Raw genomic sequence first — 19,212 nt, forward strand, 5'->3', positions numbered from 1 at the left:
AGTTTCGCGCTGCACTTGAACTGCAAATCGCCAGCATGGCAATAAAACATCGATTCTGCCGCTTGTAAATTGTTTTATACGCATTGTATTGTGCCGAGTATGCACGTAGTGTTCACGCCACTGAGAATTCCAATTAAACAACTTTTGACATGGTGCATGGTGCACCATGGCGGGAATCTCTATAGCGGATATCTGGCAGTTCGATCCATACATTCTCGCCAGTTTTCCTTTTCACTTGGATTTTTTTGTTGGTGTCATGCAGCCGAAAAGCCATTTGTCGATGTGAAGAAAAAGGGTGGGAATTTCCACCCATAAGCCAAGTCATTTTCCACTAACTAACCGTGTGGAAAGTAGAATTACTTCTTATTAAGCAGCTGTGGCTGCGGTGGAAATGAAAATAATGACGGTGCTGGTTGGGATGGGATGGGTCACCACTATATGTGGCAATTGGGGGGATTGGGTTCCCATATAAGGTGTGCTGTTGTGTGCCGGCCATTGCAAATTGAGTCATTTTTCATTCGGCACTGGATTACAGGGAATGTACGAAGGCGAGGGCGAATGCAGCGAGGCCTCAATGTGTCACAATTTCATGGCCATAATTGGGTCACAGAAAGTGTCCTTTGAGCGCGGAATAAGCAGGATTATGGCGCTTCCATTTTCCCATTGTACTTTGAGCGGACAGGTGCATCAGGTGCGTGGAGGTGGCAAAAAGGTCGAAGACATAAAACCACAGCATTTATAATTCAAATGGTTCAACCTTTGTCTTGCACAAATGTGTGGCATTTTACGCGCCTGCCACAAATTTCGTTGGCCAAACTGCGAAAGATACGCAAATTGCGTCTCATTATGGTTGAGTTAATATTTCATGGGCAATTTACCGAGATTGAAACCGACACACTTCAAAAACAGCGCGCATATATGTGTGTATATATGGCACACGCACTCGCGTTTAATTACACTTGCCGATTTCCATTGGCACAGGACCTTCGGTTCGTCCCTTCTTCATGCAATTTTAAACTCAATTAAAAGTTTTGCGCATTAGACATACACACTTGTGCCCGAAAGAGAGCTCCTGGAAATGTGATTAAGCCGGGCCCAAAAACTAGGTTGGCGAAGGGTGGTGGTGTTGGTGGTGGTGCAGGGCACTCGCATTAGTTGTCATTAAAAATGTGAGCGATTCCATCTAAATGACTTGGCATATCCTGCTGCATGTCAGGCATGCAGCTCGGCACTCCGCCAGCGGACAGGTGGATTCAATTGGAGGCAACAGGCCCATTGACACACATTGATCCGCTCCTTGGTTGCAACTCCCCAAAAGAAATTCGTATGGAAAGGGGAATTTCTTAAAGGTAGCAGCTCCTAAATGAGTTGAAATTTCTTACATTTCAGGGGAATTTGAATTTAAGTTATTATTGAGAAAAGTTTTAAAACAACATGGTAGTGGTTATTATTTTCCACATACTATATTGTTTATACGACTAAATATCGCTGCAATAATAATTTAATTGTCCACTTTTGCCCTGCTTTCAGCTTGACCACAGGAAAATCCATTTGCTCAGTTTTTCCGTCGGCCTGAATCCGAAATGCGAAAACTGGCGGCCGCCTGAATAATGAAGGCAAATCGGAAAAGAGGCAAAACAGCAAAAAGTTAAATGCCTCTAATGACAGAAAATGAAGCAAATGACGAAAAATTGCGCAAAACAAAGGAGACAAATAATAATATGCGAAAATGGTTGACTCGGACGCTTCCACCCACCAGAGGCCACCGACCACCGCCCACTTGAGGCCACCACATCCACGTCCACATCCTCGAGAGCTCAAAGGAGAGGAGCTGGCACGCACCAGCGAAGATAGGAAGGTAACCGTGGGGGCCAAGTGAATTACCAACAACGGGCGAATCAAGAAAAGCATGTGCGCGGCATAATTACGAAGCAATTAGACGAAATTATTATTGAGGTCAGCGGCGAGGGGATGCCGGGGAGCACAGGACACCAGGCCCCCGAGAACATATGGCCATAGTCAAGCCACCCACCCCCCTTTTTGGTGGGCGTCGGACCAAAGGGATGCGTATGCCATTATTATTCACGCCGGGTGAGGGAATGGAAAGGAAGTAGGACCTCTAAATGGGCACCACAAAGCGCAGACCAAAACAACACAACGTAGCTACAAGCTGGTTTAAGCGGCGAAAACCGGAAAAAAATTACGGAAAACTACGAGAGGACGAGGACACGCCGAATAGGTCGAGAAAAATATAAACAAATGGTTAACAAATCATTTTAGGGCAGCAGTATGGCTCAAGTTTCCACTATAAAAGTTAACAAATACAGTAAAATCTAAAATTCACCGTTTTCAAATTGTTTATATATTGAGAGTGTCAATGAATTATACACAATTAAATTAAAACAAAAATCATAAAAATGTAAAATTATATATTTCTGATCTCTAATTAGTTTTATTTCAAAACTACCTCTAATTTTCGTAACTTTTGAGTTTAATAATTGGAATAAAGCTGGACAGCAAACTCCAAAGGGTGCTATTTATATAAAATATGCTTAACATTTGACACGTGCCTTTTGGCATTTGGGTCACAAGTTCAGTAACAGAAACATTTAAGTTCAATTTCCCATAGTCGATGCAATCGCGTGTGCGAAGTTCAATGTTGAGCACTCGTTCAATGAAGCAGTCAAAACATGGCGCAAAACGGCAATGACAAGCAGGTGAACAATGAAACTTATACCCAAAGGGGGCGTGGCGCGGCCTTAATTGTCGATTTGCAGCAGCTAAAGTCCTTGGTTGCATGTTGGCTGTTTACCACGCGCTCTCAAAATCAGTGCAGCCTAATGCAAGCATTTTAAATCTATAAACTTTATTTGTTATTGATATTGTTAAGATCTATTCGGCGTAACGCGACAAAAGCATACAATTAAATGTGGATTATAATTTAAAATAGATATGAAGAATTTGAATCCGCGCCCAAAATATATCGATCTTATCGATATTAAAATCGATTTCAGAAAAACGATGTTTAAAAATACCAAAAGACTTTAAGGCGATGCCGTTTTTTTTCGTTTGCTAGCTGGTATTTTCCATCAGTCGAGCAGCGGCCACACTGAACGCTAAAATTAAAACTCCGAGTATAGGTGGTTTCGCTCCTGAAATTTCGGAATAATAGTGTTCAATTGTGTCAAGTGCAAAAGCTATTGAATGGAACTTGCGTATTTGCATTGTGAAAAGTGTTTATTTGGGCCGCGAAATAAGCGAAAAGAAATCAGAGTGTCTGCTGCGAAGACGAATTAAAGGGGAGACGGAGTAACAATGAGTGAGCGAGACGGAGCAGACCAGCGTGTGCGCTAGCGGTGCTCTTCTAACCAAATAAAACAAAACAAAGGAGAGACAAAGGATAGAAACCCCGAAAAAGGCACACTCGCACACACATACACATGCACTCGCTAGCAATAAGAAGAGCAGTCAGCAGACGGATTAACTTAAGCAAATGTAGCTAAATTAACAATCAATCAAAGGGTCCAAGGATATAGCCAGCCAATCCGAACCGATCGGTGGCACTCCACATCGAAAGCGAAGTGAGGGGAACGAGAGAAAGAGCGAAAAGTCGTCGCCAAATTGTGCATGTGCATGTGCCAGTGTGTGTATGCCAGTGTGAGTGCGTGTGCATATGGGGTTGGAAAACTGTGAAAACTCAAACGCAAAAGTCTTTGGGTCTGATTAACTCGCGGAAAACTTATCATCGCTGGGCAGGTGAAGCGAAGATGCCGAGCGCCTCATTCACATCATCGCGCACCTACGTGCGCCGCTCCCGCCGGAAAGGAGCCAACCGGATAGCGATGCCCAACCGGCCAACGGGCAACATAATGGACCCCATGCTTCAGCAGAACGTGACCGCCGCCGGTGTGGGAGCCAGTGCATCCGGTTCCAACAGCAGTGCCGCCGGTAGTTCCGGTGGTGCTGGCGTTGGCAACAACAACGCCAGCAGTAGCGGAAGCAGTGGCGCCACATCCACATCCGGATCTGCAGCGGCGGCAGCAGCAGCCGCCGGAGCTACTGCAGCAGGAGCCTCCAGTTCTGCAGAGTACTTTGACAGCGGCCAAGGAGCTAGTGGATCCAGCGGAGCAGCTTCGTCGGGCTTCTCTGGCAGCTTTTACAATGCCCTGCAAATGATGGACACCACTGAGAGTTCGGGCGCCGGCACCAGCCAGTCAACGCCACCGGCACTAGGAGCCTCCTCCTCCACCACCACTTCGAAGTCCACCTGCGCCACAGTCGGATCAAGTACGGCAAGCACGTCCGCCGCCGCAGCAGCTGCAGCCTCCGCTTCTGCCGGAAGTAGTCACCAGAGCCCGTACGACTTGCGCCGAAAGATCTCCGCCAGCAGCCACGAGCAATGGCCCACCAGCTCATCTTCCGCCGTGGCAGCAGCTGCCGCAATACTCGTAGGACCATCGAGCAGCTCACCGCCGCTGGTTAATCCGGGTGCCTCGCCATCCAGCTCCTCATCGTCCTCCTCCTCTAGCTCGTCGTCTTCGTCCGCCTCGTCCTCGAGCTCCTCGTCCAATGTTCAGGCGCCCTCGACCAGCGCCACCTTTCCAGTGAACAATGCACCCACCACTGGAGCCACTCTGGCGCAGCCACCCAATGTCCACAGTTCGGTGCCGCAACAGCATTGTGGAGCACTGCCGGTTGGCGCTGCCATCGAGGATAATAACTACATGCTGCCGGCGAGGAAAAGGTCTCGACGCCTCTACACTCAAGGCGGAGAGATGGGACCGTCTGCGGGTGCCACAGGTGAAGCAGCCGGATCTGGAACAGCAGCGTCCGGCGGTGCAGGTTGTGCGCCCACGGCGGCCCAGTACCTTCAGTATGAACTGCCCGACGAGGTACTGCTGGCCATCTTCTCGTATCTTATGGAACAGGACCTATGCCGCCTGGCGCTCGTATGCAAGCGCTTTAACACCATTGCCAACGACACGGAGCTGTGGAAGCGACTCTATCAGTCTGTCTTTGAGTACGACCTGCCGCTCTTCAACCCGGAACTGTGCAAGTTCGTATTTGAGAAGCCCGAAGAGTCGGAGTACGCTAATCCGTGGAAAGAGAGCTTTCGCCAGTTGTACCGCGGTGTGCATGTGCGTCCTGGTTACCAGGAGCGTCGCAGCTCTGGCCGCAGTATTGTGTTCTTCAACACCATTCAGGCGGCTCTGGATTACCCAGAAGAGCGAGCGGCTGCAGGAGTTTTTGTGCCAGCCGGTGCAGGTGCCGGCAATGTGGTATCCGCCGGACTGTCCAACACAAGTGCGTCAGCGGGAGTCGGTGGCGCCAGCGTTAACGCACTGGTCAACATCTATGAGGAGCAAGTGGCTCCGACCGAGCATCCCGGACCATTGATATTCCTACATGCTGGTCATTACAAGGGGGAATATTTGTTCATCGACTCGGACGTGGCACTTGTTGGTGCAGCGCCTGGCAACGTTGCCGAATCAGTAATCCTGGAACGGGAGGCCGGATCCACTGTGATGTTTGTAGAGGGCGCCAAGTACGCCTACGTGGGTTACCTCACACTCAAGTTTTCGCCTGAAGTCACATCAACAGTATCGCATCACAAGCACTACTGCCTGGACATCGGCGAGAACTGCTCCCCAACTGTAGACAATTGCATCATTCGCTCTACCTCGGTGGTGGGCGCTGCCGTCTGTGTGGGCGGGGTCAACGCCAATCCCGTCATTCGAAACTGCGATATCAGCGACTGCGAAAATGTAGGTCTCTACGTCACCGACTACGCCCAGGGAACATACGAGCACAACGAGATCAGCCGGAACGCACTGGCGGGCATTTGGGTTAAGAACTTCGCCAGTCCGATTATGCGAGAGAACCACATACACCACGGTCGGGATGTGGGCATCTTTACCTTCGAAAATGGAATGGTAAGCTGAAGCTAATTGCATTAGCACAACTCATTGTAATTTATTTTGAATATAACATTAACATCATATTAACAATTTTAATGTTTGATATCCTTTCTTAGGGCTACTTTGAGAAGAATGATATCCACAACAATCGCATAGCTGGCTTCGAGGTTAAGGCCGGAGCCAATCCTACCGTGGTCAAGTGTGAAATCCATCATGGCCAAACGGGCGGCATTTATGTGCACGAGAACGGACTTGGTCAGTTCATAGAGAACCGCATTCATTCGAATAACTTTGCAGGTAAGCTTACAAAGCCAGTACTTGATCATTAATGGTATCTAACACACGCTTTTTGCCGTCAAGGTGTCTGGATAACCTCCAACAGCAATCCAACGATCCGCAAAAACGAGATCTACAACGGACACCAAGGAGGAGTGTACATCTTTGGCGAGGGCCGAGGTCTTATCGAACACAATAACATTTATGGGAATGCTCTGGCAGGGATTCAAATTCGCACCAATAGTGATCCCATAGTGCGGCACAACAAGATCCATCATGGCCAACACGGCGGCATATATGTACACGAGAAGGGTCAAGGGCTGATAGAGGAGAACGAGGTGTACTCCAACACACTGGCTGGCGTGTGGATCACCACTGGGAGCACTCCAGTATTGCGACGCAATCGAATACATTCGGGGAAGCAGGTGGGAGTCTACTTTTACGACAACGGGCATGGAAAGCTAGAGGACAATGACATATTCAACCACCTGTACTCGGGAGTGCAAATCCGCACGGGCAGCAATCCGGTAATACGCGGCAACAAGATCTGGGGCGGACAGAATGGTGGAGTACTGGTGTATAATGGTGGTCTGGGCTTGTTGGAGCAGAATGAGATATTCGACAATGCCATGGCCGGTGTTTGGATTAAAACGGACTCCAATCCGACGCTAAAGCGCAACAAGATCTACGACGGTCGTGATGGCGGCATCTGCATCTTCAACGGCGGCAAGGGCATCCTTGAGGAAAACGATATTTTCCGCAACACACAGGCCGGAGTACTCATCTCGACACAATCGCACCCAATCCTGCGACGGAATCGCATTTACGATGGCCAGGCGGCGGGCGTGGAGATAACCAACAATGCCACCGCCACGCTTGAGCATAATCAGATATTCAAGAACAAGTTCGGTGGGCTGTGCCTAGCCAGCGGCGTTCAGCCCATAACGCGGGGCAACAACATCTTCAACAACGAGGACGAGGTGGAGAAGGCCGTATCCAGCGGGCAGTGCCTGTACAAGATTAGCAGCTACACCTCCTTTCCCATGCACGACTTCTACCGCTGCCAGACCTGCAACACAACCGACCGCAACGCCATATGCGTCAATTGCATTAAGAATTGTCATGCTGGTCATGACGTCGAGTTTATACGACACGATCGGTAAGTGCGCAGCGAAGAACTAATGCATTGTATTCTTATATTTTATAAATATATATTTGTTTATATCTTGCAGCTTCTTTTGCGACTGCGGTGCTGGCACCCTGTCCAATCAGTGTCAACTGCAGGGCGAACCCACTCAGGACACGGACACACTCTACGACTCGGCAGCCCCTATGGAATCACACACACTGATGGTCAACTAGAGAACCCACAACGGCAGCTAATCCGCGGTTCCAACTATAGCTATATCTTAAGTCGTTAAGGCCAAGCTCTCAAATCTCTCGCACATCTCACGCGTTGCTGTAAATATTCGAAAGAAACCCAAACCCAACAAGCAAAACAAAAAACTATACACAATACAATTAATTGTATGTAAATAATAACTAATTATTCTTGCGTTCAAAATTTTACTCAATGTGCAATTTAGTTTAACACGAACTCACACGCAAAGTTTTCACTTTTTAACTGAGCATGAAACGGATAAATCAATGCAAAAACCACTGAAACTTTTCCCATTTATGTCACAACGAATGAACAACAACTAAAAAGGAGCAACACCTTAAATACACAGTGCATTTGTTTGTACGTCGAAATGTAAACGAAGGAGGCGCAAAAGAGCCCTCTCGAAAACCCAGTGAAGAACAATTTTGTAATGTAGATTAGTAGAGATTTTAAAAGTACATCAATTAACATAAACTACGTGTAGGCATAAGATATATTCATAAGCGATATACACATACACAGGCGAACCGAGTAAGATGCCCCCTGACTAACAACAATTCGAAGAAAGCAATTCTAAGTATTAACAACAAACTAGATTAGCGGCAGCCAATGCTTCAGCAAACTAACCTATGAATATACGAGTATAGTAAACACATAACATAATTATACAGCAGCACACTATAAATATATATATTCATATATATTCATGAGAATTCTACGGATGCAGCACACGGACAGGATACAAAATCAAAAGCCTTTTACCAAGCGTAAAATACCAAGCAATATTTCATGTCTAAATGTTGTAGAACAAATTTGTAGCTCAAACTTAAACGAGAAATAGAAACAAGCCATGTGTCATTTTAGTCCAGTAAGTTGATGAAAAGTTTAGTATTTAGTTTGTCTTCGGGCCGAGTATTCGAATTATGCGAATCATTTTTATAATTTAAGTCTGTAGTAGCCTAGATGTAAGTGAACGCAAAACCCATAACTATTGCATAGATGACATTATCCGATAACTGCGTGTGAATTAAGTATTTTGTTTTTATTGCCTTACATTTTATTTATATTTGTTTGCCCGTGTTTTCCGCAACGGTTCACCTTCGTAGGCCATTTATTGCTGTACGGATCAAATAACCACATAAATACTGCATACTATATTCTATATTCAACTATATGAAATATACGAACATCCGATTGTATTGTTTTACTAACAAAAATTTAAGTGCGTCCTCGACGTGCGACTATACTATGTAGAAATTGATTTTAATGTGTTACCTATGCAAGCTAATAACGTCGCCCTTGACTTGGACAAACAACTAAATATACATACTTATATTATATACACAAGGTATAAGCTAATATTTGAAATTTGACAAAAAAAAAATAAGAAAAGAGGTTGAGTTACGTTTTTAATTTGGAATTTAGATAATAGTGCTTCTATTGCGTGCAGGAACACGGATCTTGCTTGGCCAGCTCCTTCTCCTTGAACCGCATCAGGGTCAGGATGTGGGCATGATTGGCTGCCTTGGCGTAGTCGATTGGCGACATGCCCAGCTCATCCTTTATGTAGGGATTCTCGTAGTGCGGCAGCAGATAGTCCACCACCTCGTGATTGCCCAACTGGCAGGCGTAGTGCAGAGCCGTTCGTCCAGTCCGATCGGCCAGCGTGAGATTGGCTCCGGCCAGACGAAATGACTCCAATCGCTTGATCTTGCCCCGTTCGGTAAGGGCACGCAGTAGCTCCGCCTGGACCAGCGGCTGATCGTTTAGCTTGGCACCGTTCTTTAGCAGCGCCTTGATTATATCATGGTTGTCCGTGTCGATGGCCTCGTGCAATGGCGTGCGGTTGAATCGATCGTGGACATTTACTGGACAGCCGGCGGAAATCAGGAAGCAAACACAGTTTAGTTTGCCCAGGAAGCAGGCCAGGTGCATGGCGGAGCGACCATCGCAGTTGGTGTCGCACAGATTGGCGCCGTACTGCTTAAGATCGCCTAACTTGTGGACATCACCTTCGGTGACCGCGGCCGCCACCAAAGCGGGATAGAATGTGGAGCACATCTGCTGCCGTTCCATCGCCGTCGACATGTGCAATGTGCGGGCCACGCCCTCGATCAGATCAATGTCGTTAATCTTGGCAACCTTATTAGTGGTCAGCTCGCCGCGCAAACTTAGTAGCATCACCTTCTTCTTGTTGGGAATGTCCCACTCCGGCTTGGACAGCACATAGGCCAGCTTGGTAAAGGCGGCCTCCTGAGTCATATCGTAGCCGGGAATTACGCCCACCTCCATCAGGCCCTGGCTTGTCTCGTAAATGTTGGCCACCATGCCCGCCGAGCACTGCGTGATGTTGACAATAATAACGCCTCTGTGAACCGCCTCCCTCAGTTCGTCCATCAAGTCCTCACGATTAACCGGAAAATTGCCGGCTCCAAAGGTCTGGAGGACCACACCTTTCGTTGGCTCCTTCAGGATTGCCTGGACCACACTGGCACTCATTCCCGGGTAAATTCGCAGCAGCGCCACGTTCTTTTCGAGTTCCGAATGAAGTGAAAATGGTTTAATATTGCACGGTCGAAAGATTTGGCGGCTGTTTATCTCAATGTTGACACTCGCCCGACCCAATGGGGCAAAATTTGGTGAGTCCAGTGCGTGAAAGGAGTCGGAACTGAGCTTCGTGGAGCGACAGCCACGTAGAATCTTGTTGCCGAAGAAGACCAGCACCTCGGGTATATTGTAATTGCCTGCTATGAGAAGTGCGCCCAAGAAGTTTTCCCGCCCATCGCTGCGGGCTTCAAAGATCGGAATCTGTGCCCCAGTGAATACCACGGGTTTGTTCAGGCTCTCCAGCATGAACGCTAGTGCCGAGGCGGAGTAGGCCAGGGTATCCGTTCCATGGAGGATCACAAAGCCGTCGTAGGACTTGTATGTCTTCTGCGAAAAAAGTTAGCAGCATATTTTAGATTCACATAATAATCCTCGAGGCTCAACTTACTCCCACTTCGTTGGCAATGCGCTTCCAGTCGCAGAAGCCCATGCAGCTGGAGTCCATCAGTGGGCAGAACTCAACCAAATCGTAAAGGACTCTATACGGAGCTCCAGACACTGCGGGTAGCACCATCATGGGACCATCATTATCCTTGCTGGTGTAATTCCTGTCGTGGCAGCTGGGAAACTCTTGGAGCTGCCGAGCCAGCACCTTGGGCTCGGTGTGCAGTGCTGATGGGAAACAATTGATTGGTACAAGGACTAGAGCCATCGATATACCCACCTCCGGACTCGTTGCGGATCATTCCGATGGTTCCACCCACGTAGATGACATGGACGCGAGCCTCCTTCTTCAAGCAACCGCACCTCGCCGGCATTTTGGGCTATTTCGAAATTTTGAATGGTGTCCGAAACTAAACTAGAGCGTAGTTCCAAAGGCTCAGAGTGTGACAGTAAGATCCATGAGCTTTTTGTTTTGATGCTTAAATCAAGGTATAACTTTAAAATATTTTCAAATTTGCCACCAAGCGAAATAAACCGTTGCTAGGGGAAAGGGTGGTATGACCGTATTGCATGGGAATTTAATCGAGAGTTAGAGATGGACACTGCTTCAACAAGAATAACGCTTATAACTGTGGAAATGCATATACCTTTTGATGCCCAAAATAGGTTTATTTCTATGTTATTTATTTTTTCAATGATGAATTATTGTTTGAAAACTATCAAAAGTCATTGTGTGTTATCACATACAAAATCAAAACTTGCAAGTGTCAGCAAAACAGCTAAATGCAACAGGGACCCCCCGTAAACAGTGACTCGTCATGACTGGGAACAGTCACGACCAATTTGCCCATCCCTAGTTTCCACAGTGCAGTGCAACAAATAATAAATAAATAAATAGCCTGGCACAAAGAGTTAATCGAATAAATTGCACCCCGCAGCGCACGTCAAGTGGGTTGGGTACCGAAATCGCGAGTTATCTGCTCCGCTGCCGCCGCTGCCACTGCTCCGCCATATCAGTTGCTGATTGGAGCGCAGGGAGCACGGAAGCCACACAAATAGAGGCGCATTTAGAGCAATCCTCACCGTCCGCTGCTGCGGCAGCCCGCGGGTCTTCGGATTGCCATGTCCCACTTCACGCACGCCTCCAGCAGCGACCTGGTCAACCTCAATGTGGGTGGTCAGCGGTAAGAACAAAGAACCAACACATTACGGCCCACTAACGGCATTGATGACGCATGCAATATCCCATCTCACTATCCATAGCTTTTCCACGTCGCGGCAAACGCTTACGTGGATCCCGGATACCTTCTTCACGGCTCTTCTCAGCGGACGCATCTCGAGTCTCAGAGACGAGCACAATGCCATCTTTATTGACCGCGATCCGACGCTCTTCTCGATCATACTCAACTACTTAAGGACCAAGGACATCGACATCAAGAACTGCGAAATACGCGCTCTGCGCCACGAGGCCGAGTACTATGGCATCACGCCGCTGACCAAGCGCCTGGCACTCTGCGAAGACCTTAACCACTCGTCCTGCGGTGATTTGCTCTTCTACGGATTTCTGGCGGCGCCGCCCATGCCGTCAAACGAAGCTGTGCCTGCTTCTAGCGTTGACGAGTCATTGCCCTCCACTTCGGCCAGTGCGATTGGTAGTCGTCCCGGTTCCATGGTGCGCGTTCCCGAACCCTCACGCTCCTCACACTCGCGCAATTCATCATGGGATCTGCGCCTTGGTCGCACAGGTAGCACTGGCAATGGTGCCAATCCCCCAGCTCCCATGTTGCACTCACGTAATCCCTCGATGGACTTTATGCGCCACTCGCGGAACTCCTCGGCGGATCTGAACAAAGTCTTTCGAAACGAAGTTGGCCTGGTATTCAGTCCCACGCAGAACTCAAACTGGGTGGACCCGTTGCGAGTGCAAATCATTAAGGCGCACCAGAATTGGATAGCAGTGGCTTACGCACACTTTGTGACTTGCTACCGGGTGAAAGACTCCAACGGATGGCAGCAGGTGTTCACATCGCCCCACATCGACGCCACCATCGAAAGAATCGCCATCAACTCGAAGGTGAATACTTCCGCAGCAGAGCCACTGCCCAGCAAGATGGTGGCCATCTCTTACGGCAGTCAGATAAGATTGTGGAGCATTCAGGAGGGCGGCCAGAAAACGGATGTCGGTACGTTTAATTTAAATGTGCGAGTGGAGTACCTGTTCTTCATCGGCAGTCAGCTGGTGGCCCTGTCATCATCCGGCAAGATCGGCGTCTGGCACGCGATGACGCAGCACTGGCAGATTCAGGACCTAGTGCCCGTGCTCTCGTTCGACTCCGCGGGCTCATTTTTGCTGCTGGGCTGCAACAACGGCTCCATCTACTACATAGACATGCAGAAGTTCCCGCTCCGGATAAAGGACAATGATTTACTGGTTACCGAGCTCTACAAAGATAACACACTGGACCCAATCACGGCCATCTCGGTCTACCTTACCCCAAAAACCTCGAGCATAAGTGGCAATTGGATTGAAATAGCCTATGGCACAAAGTCGGGAGCGGTGCGAATCATCGTCCAGCATCCGGAGACAGCTGGCCATGGACCACACCTGTTCGAGACCTTCTTTGTGCACCAAAGCCCCGTAACGAAGGTGATGCTGTCGGAAAAGTATCTCGTATCCGTGTGCAGCGAATATCACCACGTGCGAACATGGCGTCTGACCCGCTTCCGGGGCATGCTCTCCACCCAGCCGGGCTCCACGCCGGAGGCATCGTTCAAAATCGTGTCGCTGGAAGCTACCGATACTAGCTACAGCTATGCGGCTGGAAATGATTTTGGACCTTACGGTGACTACGACGACATGATATTCGTGCAAAAAGTAGTGCCCGAGACGGATCAGCTGTACGTGCGCTTGGCCTCCAACGGGGATCGGGTGTGCGTCATTAGATCCGTAGATAGCTCCACAATTTCAGCCTTCTGTGTGCTCGAGTGTGAGGTATCGTCCCGGTTCATACTCACCGGTCACTGCAACGGCGCCATTCAGATGTGGGACCTAACCACCGCACTGGCGCTGCTCTCCAAGGATGAGCCGCAGCAGAAAATCAATGGCGGACCCGACACCAATGAGCTTCTCCGCCTACTTGACCAGTGTGAAATCAGCAATTCATCATGCACAACACCTTGTATGTCACCGTGTCTATCAGCTATGGGCAACGGCTCTGGAATGGCCTCCTCCATAGCCCGCATGAAGGCCAGCAACATAGCCCTGCTAAATCGGGAACCAGCTATGGCAATGGCCATCCAAGCCGTCCAGCCGCCCGCTCAGGTCCAACCTGCTCTTCCAGAGGCTGTGGCGCCGGCAGCTGCTATCCCGATGGCTGACGACAACAACGAATGAGACGTGGAAGCGGCTGCTTGATTGGCGCTTGTCGGGCGCGTTTCATCGTTTACATTTCACAGGTGTAGCTTAATCTTCGACTACCAGTTTATATTCCTGCAGTTCGTGGTGTGCGCGCTCCTCTACGTCTGGGTGACGCGACTCACCCGCGGTCCAGCCACTGGGCCGTGATGAACTGCCAGCAGGCATTTACCCAATCAAATAATCTCCATTATATGTGCTCGATGTGGTTGCAAATGCAATGTGTATCCCATAAACCCATTTTATGTGCTCCTCCAAACTTGGATCGTACAGTTAGTAATTAAACAAAAACGTCTTTCTTTGTTATAGTTAAAGTTATGAAAATTAGTTAAAACGATGTAAACCAGAGTATAAGACTTCTGCAACCGATCATCTATAATTAGCACGACTCTCCTAAAGGGTGCTCCATCAGGACAGATACGAAATCGTTCGGTGTGGATAAGATTGGTTGCCTAAAGCAAAGAAAGTTCATTGAACAGCCAATCAGTTGATTGTCAACCTTGAATATTATTACTTGTGATTAGAATCGATAGAGCGACTGCTTCAAATTCGAATCTGTCCTGTTGCATGCAATGCCTCACATGAATATAATGATCCGCCTTGTTGCAACCAGTAAACAGCTATACATATTCAATATAAATAAAGATAATTATACACAAAGAGATATCAAAATAGCGACCGAGTTGTGTCATCAATAATTTATTGAACATTTTATCTTAGTTTCTTGATGGTTGAATACTTGGAAGTGTTCCATTAACATTTATCAAATACAAATACTTGGCTTGCCTTCTCGTGGGTGTTGTGTGTGTAAATACGTGTATATCCTACGCCTATACCGGACCTCAGTAAAGTAAAAAAGCAGCAAAAACGCCAAAACATATAAAAATATATATAATATACATTTGTGTATTGTAGGTAAGTTACCCCAACCCAACCCCGACCGCCATTTAAATATCATTGGCCTAAACACAACCCACTAACGACCGCCGGTGTGCTTATTAAACAATTTAAACAAGTGGCTCGTCAAGTGGGACCCCTGCCTTTAATTTACCTAAAATAGGACGCACTGGTACTGAGATAGAATAATAATAATGGAGTAGATACTTGGAGCGATTACCCACCCTCGCCCGGAAGCAATTGTCGAGCCGTTCATACAAATAGTTTGTACACAAAGTCAACCTAAAGCTATGCTATATTCTAAAGGGCAAACCGATATGAAGCTGTGCCATTATGGGATATCTGTTGTCCCGGATTTGTCCGTGGGTCAGTGACCCGCTGTCGTGCAATCTAAGACTGTCGCTTGGCGGTCGCCGTTCCTAACTACGATGAAGCGTTAATGTGTATGGGGGATCTGTGCATTGAATGGATGATATGTGTGCGTAAAGAATTGCTTAGCAAAAAACTGATGAGGGGAGATCCAGCTCACTGGACACGGGCTACACGTGAAAGTAGTCGTCCACTAGCAACTGTTCACTTGGCGTGAATGCTGACCCACTCAGCGGACTGCTTGTCTGCGTGTCCGACTCCTGATCCGTCTGCAGCGGCTCGTAGCCGGGCTCTATCCCACTGCTAGTGTTGGTCGTCGCTGTTGTCGTTGTCGCTGTATTGGACGCCGTGGTGAGATAGCACACCGACTCATAGTTGGGATCCGTTTCGCTCCCCGTGCCCGTCAGCGATTCATATTGCGAGGAGATCGGCGTGCTGGTGGCAACCGTTGAAGAGTTAAGCGACACGGAATTGGATGTGGAGCTGGGCGATGTGGGGGTCAAGCGACTGCTGCTACTGCCCGGCGTTCCTGCCACCGCATTTTCCGCTATCCGTGCATAATGATCCGTCTCCGCAGCGGCCTTTGTCTCGAGAATGCTGGCATAGTTGTGGTTGGCATCCGCCCCTGGAATGGTGCTGTAGCCGGAGCCGTCAGCGTTCGCAGGTGGACGCTTCTTATCCAACACCTTCGCATAGCCGTCGTCAGAGTGAGCACGACTTTTGAGCACCTCGTAGTTAGGATCATAGTCGGACTTTTTGGCCTCATCCTCGCCGGTAGGAACAGGATGCGGTTGCAGTTGCTCGTAGCCAGGATCGTTGTTGCTCCTGGATGGAGGCGGTGGCGGTTGTGTCTGGTTAATAATAGTCTCGTAGTGCTTTGCGCTAGCGCTGATCGCTATTGCTGTTGCTATCGTGACGGGCTGGGCAATCGCTGAAAGGGCGGCGAAAATAGCATTTCATTAGTCATGAGCTTGAACAACAGCATTTACTCGAATTGATGAGAAGTGTTAATGAATGACTGACTGCAGACGATACTAACCACGGCTACTTCCAAAGAAAAATTCATGAAATTTTCGTTGTTTTAGTTTAAAAAACACGGGCAAATTTCATTTTGGCATAGCAACTTAGTTTGGGATGGCATTTTAAGGGAAAGACAAGGAGAGACAGATAGATAGACAGGCAGATTAGGCATTAGGCAGGGATTAGCGACAAGGCCAGGGAAAAATGTAACGACAAATCACAGGGATCAGCACATTTTACCCAGCAATCATTGGACAGGAACTGGTACAAAGGGACTTGTAAGAGCTGTCGACATACCTCCTCCTTCCTGCTGTCTTTCCTTTTGTAACATGTTGGCTGCATAGCAATCCGACTTTCGATTCTCGTGCATCATCTGTCCGTCGGCTGGAATCGTTTCATACCCATGATCCTTGGCTGAATAGCTGTTGCTCCGCACACGACCCTTCTGTGCATCCACCAACAAAGCCGCAGCACTGTCCAGCGGACTGACCCCCAATCCATCTTGCTGCTGTTTCCTTGCCAGAATAGGCGAGCTGTTTTGGGAGGACGGCGAGTTCCTCGAGAATTTGTGCTTTTTCATCACCTACGGTTATTAAAGGAGTGTTAGATGTGTTATGTGGTACTGGCAGACATTCTTCTTACCTTAGCGTACATGCCCTCAATGTTTTTGTTGCCCTCGCCTTCCTTGGAGGGACTTAGACTCTTGCTATGCTTTCGCTGTGGCGACGCCTCTCCAGATTCCGCCTCGTGCCCTTCCGCGCCCGCTTCGATCACTGATATGACCGAATTCCGTCCAGACGCTAGGTTACTAATACTTCCGGCCTGCAGATGGTGTGCCTGGCCAGCACTTGCCTTGGGTGTCGGTGGTAGTGGTGAATTCGCCTGACGCTTTTCAGGTTTAGGTGAACCCAAATTGCAGACAGACGAGCTATTGTTCGACGAGGATGACGCCTGACGCGAGTGCATCTGGGCTCGCAAACTGTCCACAGGCGGTGGAACGGGCATAGCATGATCAGCACCACTGCTGCTGGTGGGTCGGACGGCGGATGTACTAGCGGTCGGTAGACTGCTGCTGTTATTGATCTCGACAGCCACCACTATGGGATTGGCCTGCATAGGCTGGATTTGCGCATACGTCTCCGATCCGCTAGTGTATATATCCGCGGCGTTGGCCTGATGACGGTTATTGGGATCCTCAATGGCCGCATACGTCTCATCTTAAATAGAAGAGTTAAATTACTAACTTAAGTTTGCTTAAATTCTTTTGTTTTCTAAAATTAAACTCAAGATACGCATAACATTGATATTGCCATGGAGAGATGTGGTATTTCTCTTGTGACTCACCAGAATCATCGGATACAGTGGCGTAGTGGGAGTCATTAACATCCCGCGATAATGTTGGGTTCCTGTTCGAGGGCTTCCCAGGTGGCTGTTGGGCCAAAATGTTGGCCAGCGGCTCCCTCACACTAATGCTTGTGTATCCCTCTGTGGAATAAAACATTTAGCGATATGACATCATCTCCATTTTTACAGACTTACTCGACGAGTCTTGTGAGTCCCCGCTAAAATGTTGATTGGCGATGGGCGGCGTCATGTAGGGAAGATCTTGGCTAGCCGAAATCATGCCTGCAATCGCAGATGCAGCTGGAATCTCAGCCTGCGCCGGCGCCGAGTCATTGTGCTCTCTGGAGCCGTCGCTGTGCTGTGAGCTGCGGTGCATTGGATCTATACCGTCGCTGGAGGATCCGGCCACCACTGCCGCCGCCGCAGCTGCTGCTGTAGAGCCGTGGTTGGCCGCATGAGACGTGGATGGGGCATTCAGCTGGGCATAGGGATGTTCGGTGCCCCGCACCTTGGCGTAGTCGTGCGGCAGACCCTTGACCCGCGAGTACGGCGAACTTACATCGTCCGCCTGGCTAATAGAGCTGTGCTGCGACACGCTGGTCTGTTTCTTCATGCTTGGTTGTGCTGTGGGTATTATTTAAAATAGGTATTAAGAAGGAGCTGATTTTATGGGTTTAAGTACGACTTACGACTTTGGCTACGGGCATTGCGACCATCTACCAGTTGCTTGTCCGCCACGGTTTCGTATAGTTCGGACCCATTATCATTGCTCTCGGCCACGGGAATGTCAGGCAAACTGCGATGGGCTGCAGTGCTTGACCTGGAAATTCGTTATGGATGCGTTACTTCCAGCTCAGTTATGTAGACAGCAAAGTAATGGGGACTTACCGCTTCTCCGAGTCCGCATTGGACACCGTGGAGGCATTCAGCTCCGCCTGGGACTCGCTGTTGCCCACCAGATTGGTCACCACAATAACCTCATCCGGATTCTTCAGCTTGACCATGCCCTCCAGGCCCATCAAGTCATTTCTGTGGAGACAGAGGGTATAGAGAGAGTGGCGAGCGACAAGAGTGCATCCAACTGGAACTGGGCGGCGTAGCATTGGAGAAAGAGACCCACTTTCACTCTCTCGCTGGCCTGCACCGCCCTATTCCCGCCAGAGCCATCGAAACGATGTGGATTGCTGATCCTCTGGGATATCGGGAGGACTTACTTGGGAATCCGCTTCTTACAGCAGAGGCAAGCGCCCAGCATCACGATGAAAGTGAGCGTCAGGCTGACGGTCGCCAGGAGGTACGTGTACGAATTTGGGGCCTCCAGGCGCAGTTCCGACGTCGACGCCTCCACCATGCCCATGTCGGTGTGTGTACATATGCACTATGTACCCATAAAGCACTTGCACCGACCGCTGCACATATATATATATATTAACTTTTTAAACTTTTCGCTTAGCTAATATTTTCTTGTTTTTTGGCCCACCAAACGAAACAGACAACAACAATAATGCGACTGGCATGCGGTCATACTAGGTGCGGTCCTACTGGGTGGAGGGAAATACGCGTTTTGTGCCAGATGTCATATGGTCATACTATTTTTATCG

General features: G+C 48.7%; 4 protein-coding genes across 5 annotated transcripts; 2 read left to right on the forward strand and 2 right to left on the reverse strand.

The window, feature by feature from the left end:
* The first annotated feature begins 3,051 nt into the window (after positions 1-3,051).
* Positions 3,052-8,926, forward strand: LOC6728717 (F-box only protein 11). The gene is made up of 4 exons (XM_039294671.2): positions 3,052-5,933; positions 6,035-6,215; positions 6,279-7,353; positions 7,427-8,926. Exons 1-4 carry the CDS (start codon positions 3,768-3,770, stop codon positions 7,554-7,556), a joined length of 3,552 nt encoding a protein of 1,183 aa, XP_039150605.1. The 5' UTR covers positions 3,052-3,767; the 3' UTR covers positions 7,557-8,926.
* A 45-nt stretch (positions 8,927-8,971) lies between these two features.
* Positions 8,972-11,054, reverse strand: LOC6728718 (L-asparaginase). Its single transcript, XM_002104018.4, has 3 exons — positions 10,847-11,054; positions 10,571-10,794; positions 8,972-10,509 (listed from the first exon to the last, which is right to left on the reverse strand). The coding sequence occupies exons 1-3, from the start codon at positions 10,938-10,940 to the stop codon at positions 9,013-9,015; spliced, it is 1,815 nt and encodes a 604-aa protein (XP_002104054.1). The 5' UTR covers positions 10,941-11,054; the 3' UTR covers positions 8,972-9,012.
* Positions 11,055-11,372: 318 nt separating this feature from the next.
* On the forward strand, positions 11,373-14,653 carry LOC27209030 (BTB/POZ domain-containing protein KCTD3). Its single transcript, XM_016184555.3, has 2 exons — positions 11,373-11,750; positions 11,830-14,653. The coding sequence occupies exons 1-2, from the start codon at positions 11,689-11,691 to the stop codon at positions 13,958-13,960; spliced, it is 2,193 nt and encodes a 730-aa protein (XP_016035380.1). The 5' UTR covers positions 11,373-11,688; the 3' UTR covers positions 13,961-14,653.
* On the reverse strand, positions 14,648-19,108 carry LOC6728727 (mucin-17). 2 transcript variants are annotated; one of them, XR_005544171.2, is made up of 9 exons: positions 18,826-19,108; positions 18,500-18,640; positions 18,301-18,431; positions 17,807-18,235; positions 17,612-17,752; positions 16,910-17,484; positions 16,565-16,850; positions 16,287-16,370; positions 16,103-16,178 (listed from the first exon to the last, which is right to left on the reverse strand). XR_005544171.2 is itself a non-coding variant. In XM_016175059.3 (8 exons), the coding sequence occupies exons 1-8, from the start codon at positions 18,966-18,968 to the stop codon at positions 15,418-15,420; spliced, it is 2,607 nt and encodes an 868-aa protein (XP_016035381.1). In that variant the 5' UTR covers positions 18,969-19,108; the 3' UTR covers positions 14,648-15,417. The 2 variants fall into 2 exon arrangements, 1 of the variants encoding a protein (XP_016035381.1); XM_016175059.3 differs by lacking the exon at positions 16,287-16,370 and having other exon boundaries at positions 14,648-16,178.
* Positions 19,109-19,212: the final 104 nt, after the last annotated feature.

This window comes from Drosophila simulans, chromosome 3R, assembly GCF_016746395.2.
Source record: "Drosophila simulans strain w501 chromosome 3R, Prin_Dsim_3.1, whole genome shotgun sequence".
NCBI lineage: Eukaryota > Metazoa > Arthropoda > Insecta > Diptera > Drosophilidae > Drosophila > Drosophila simulans.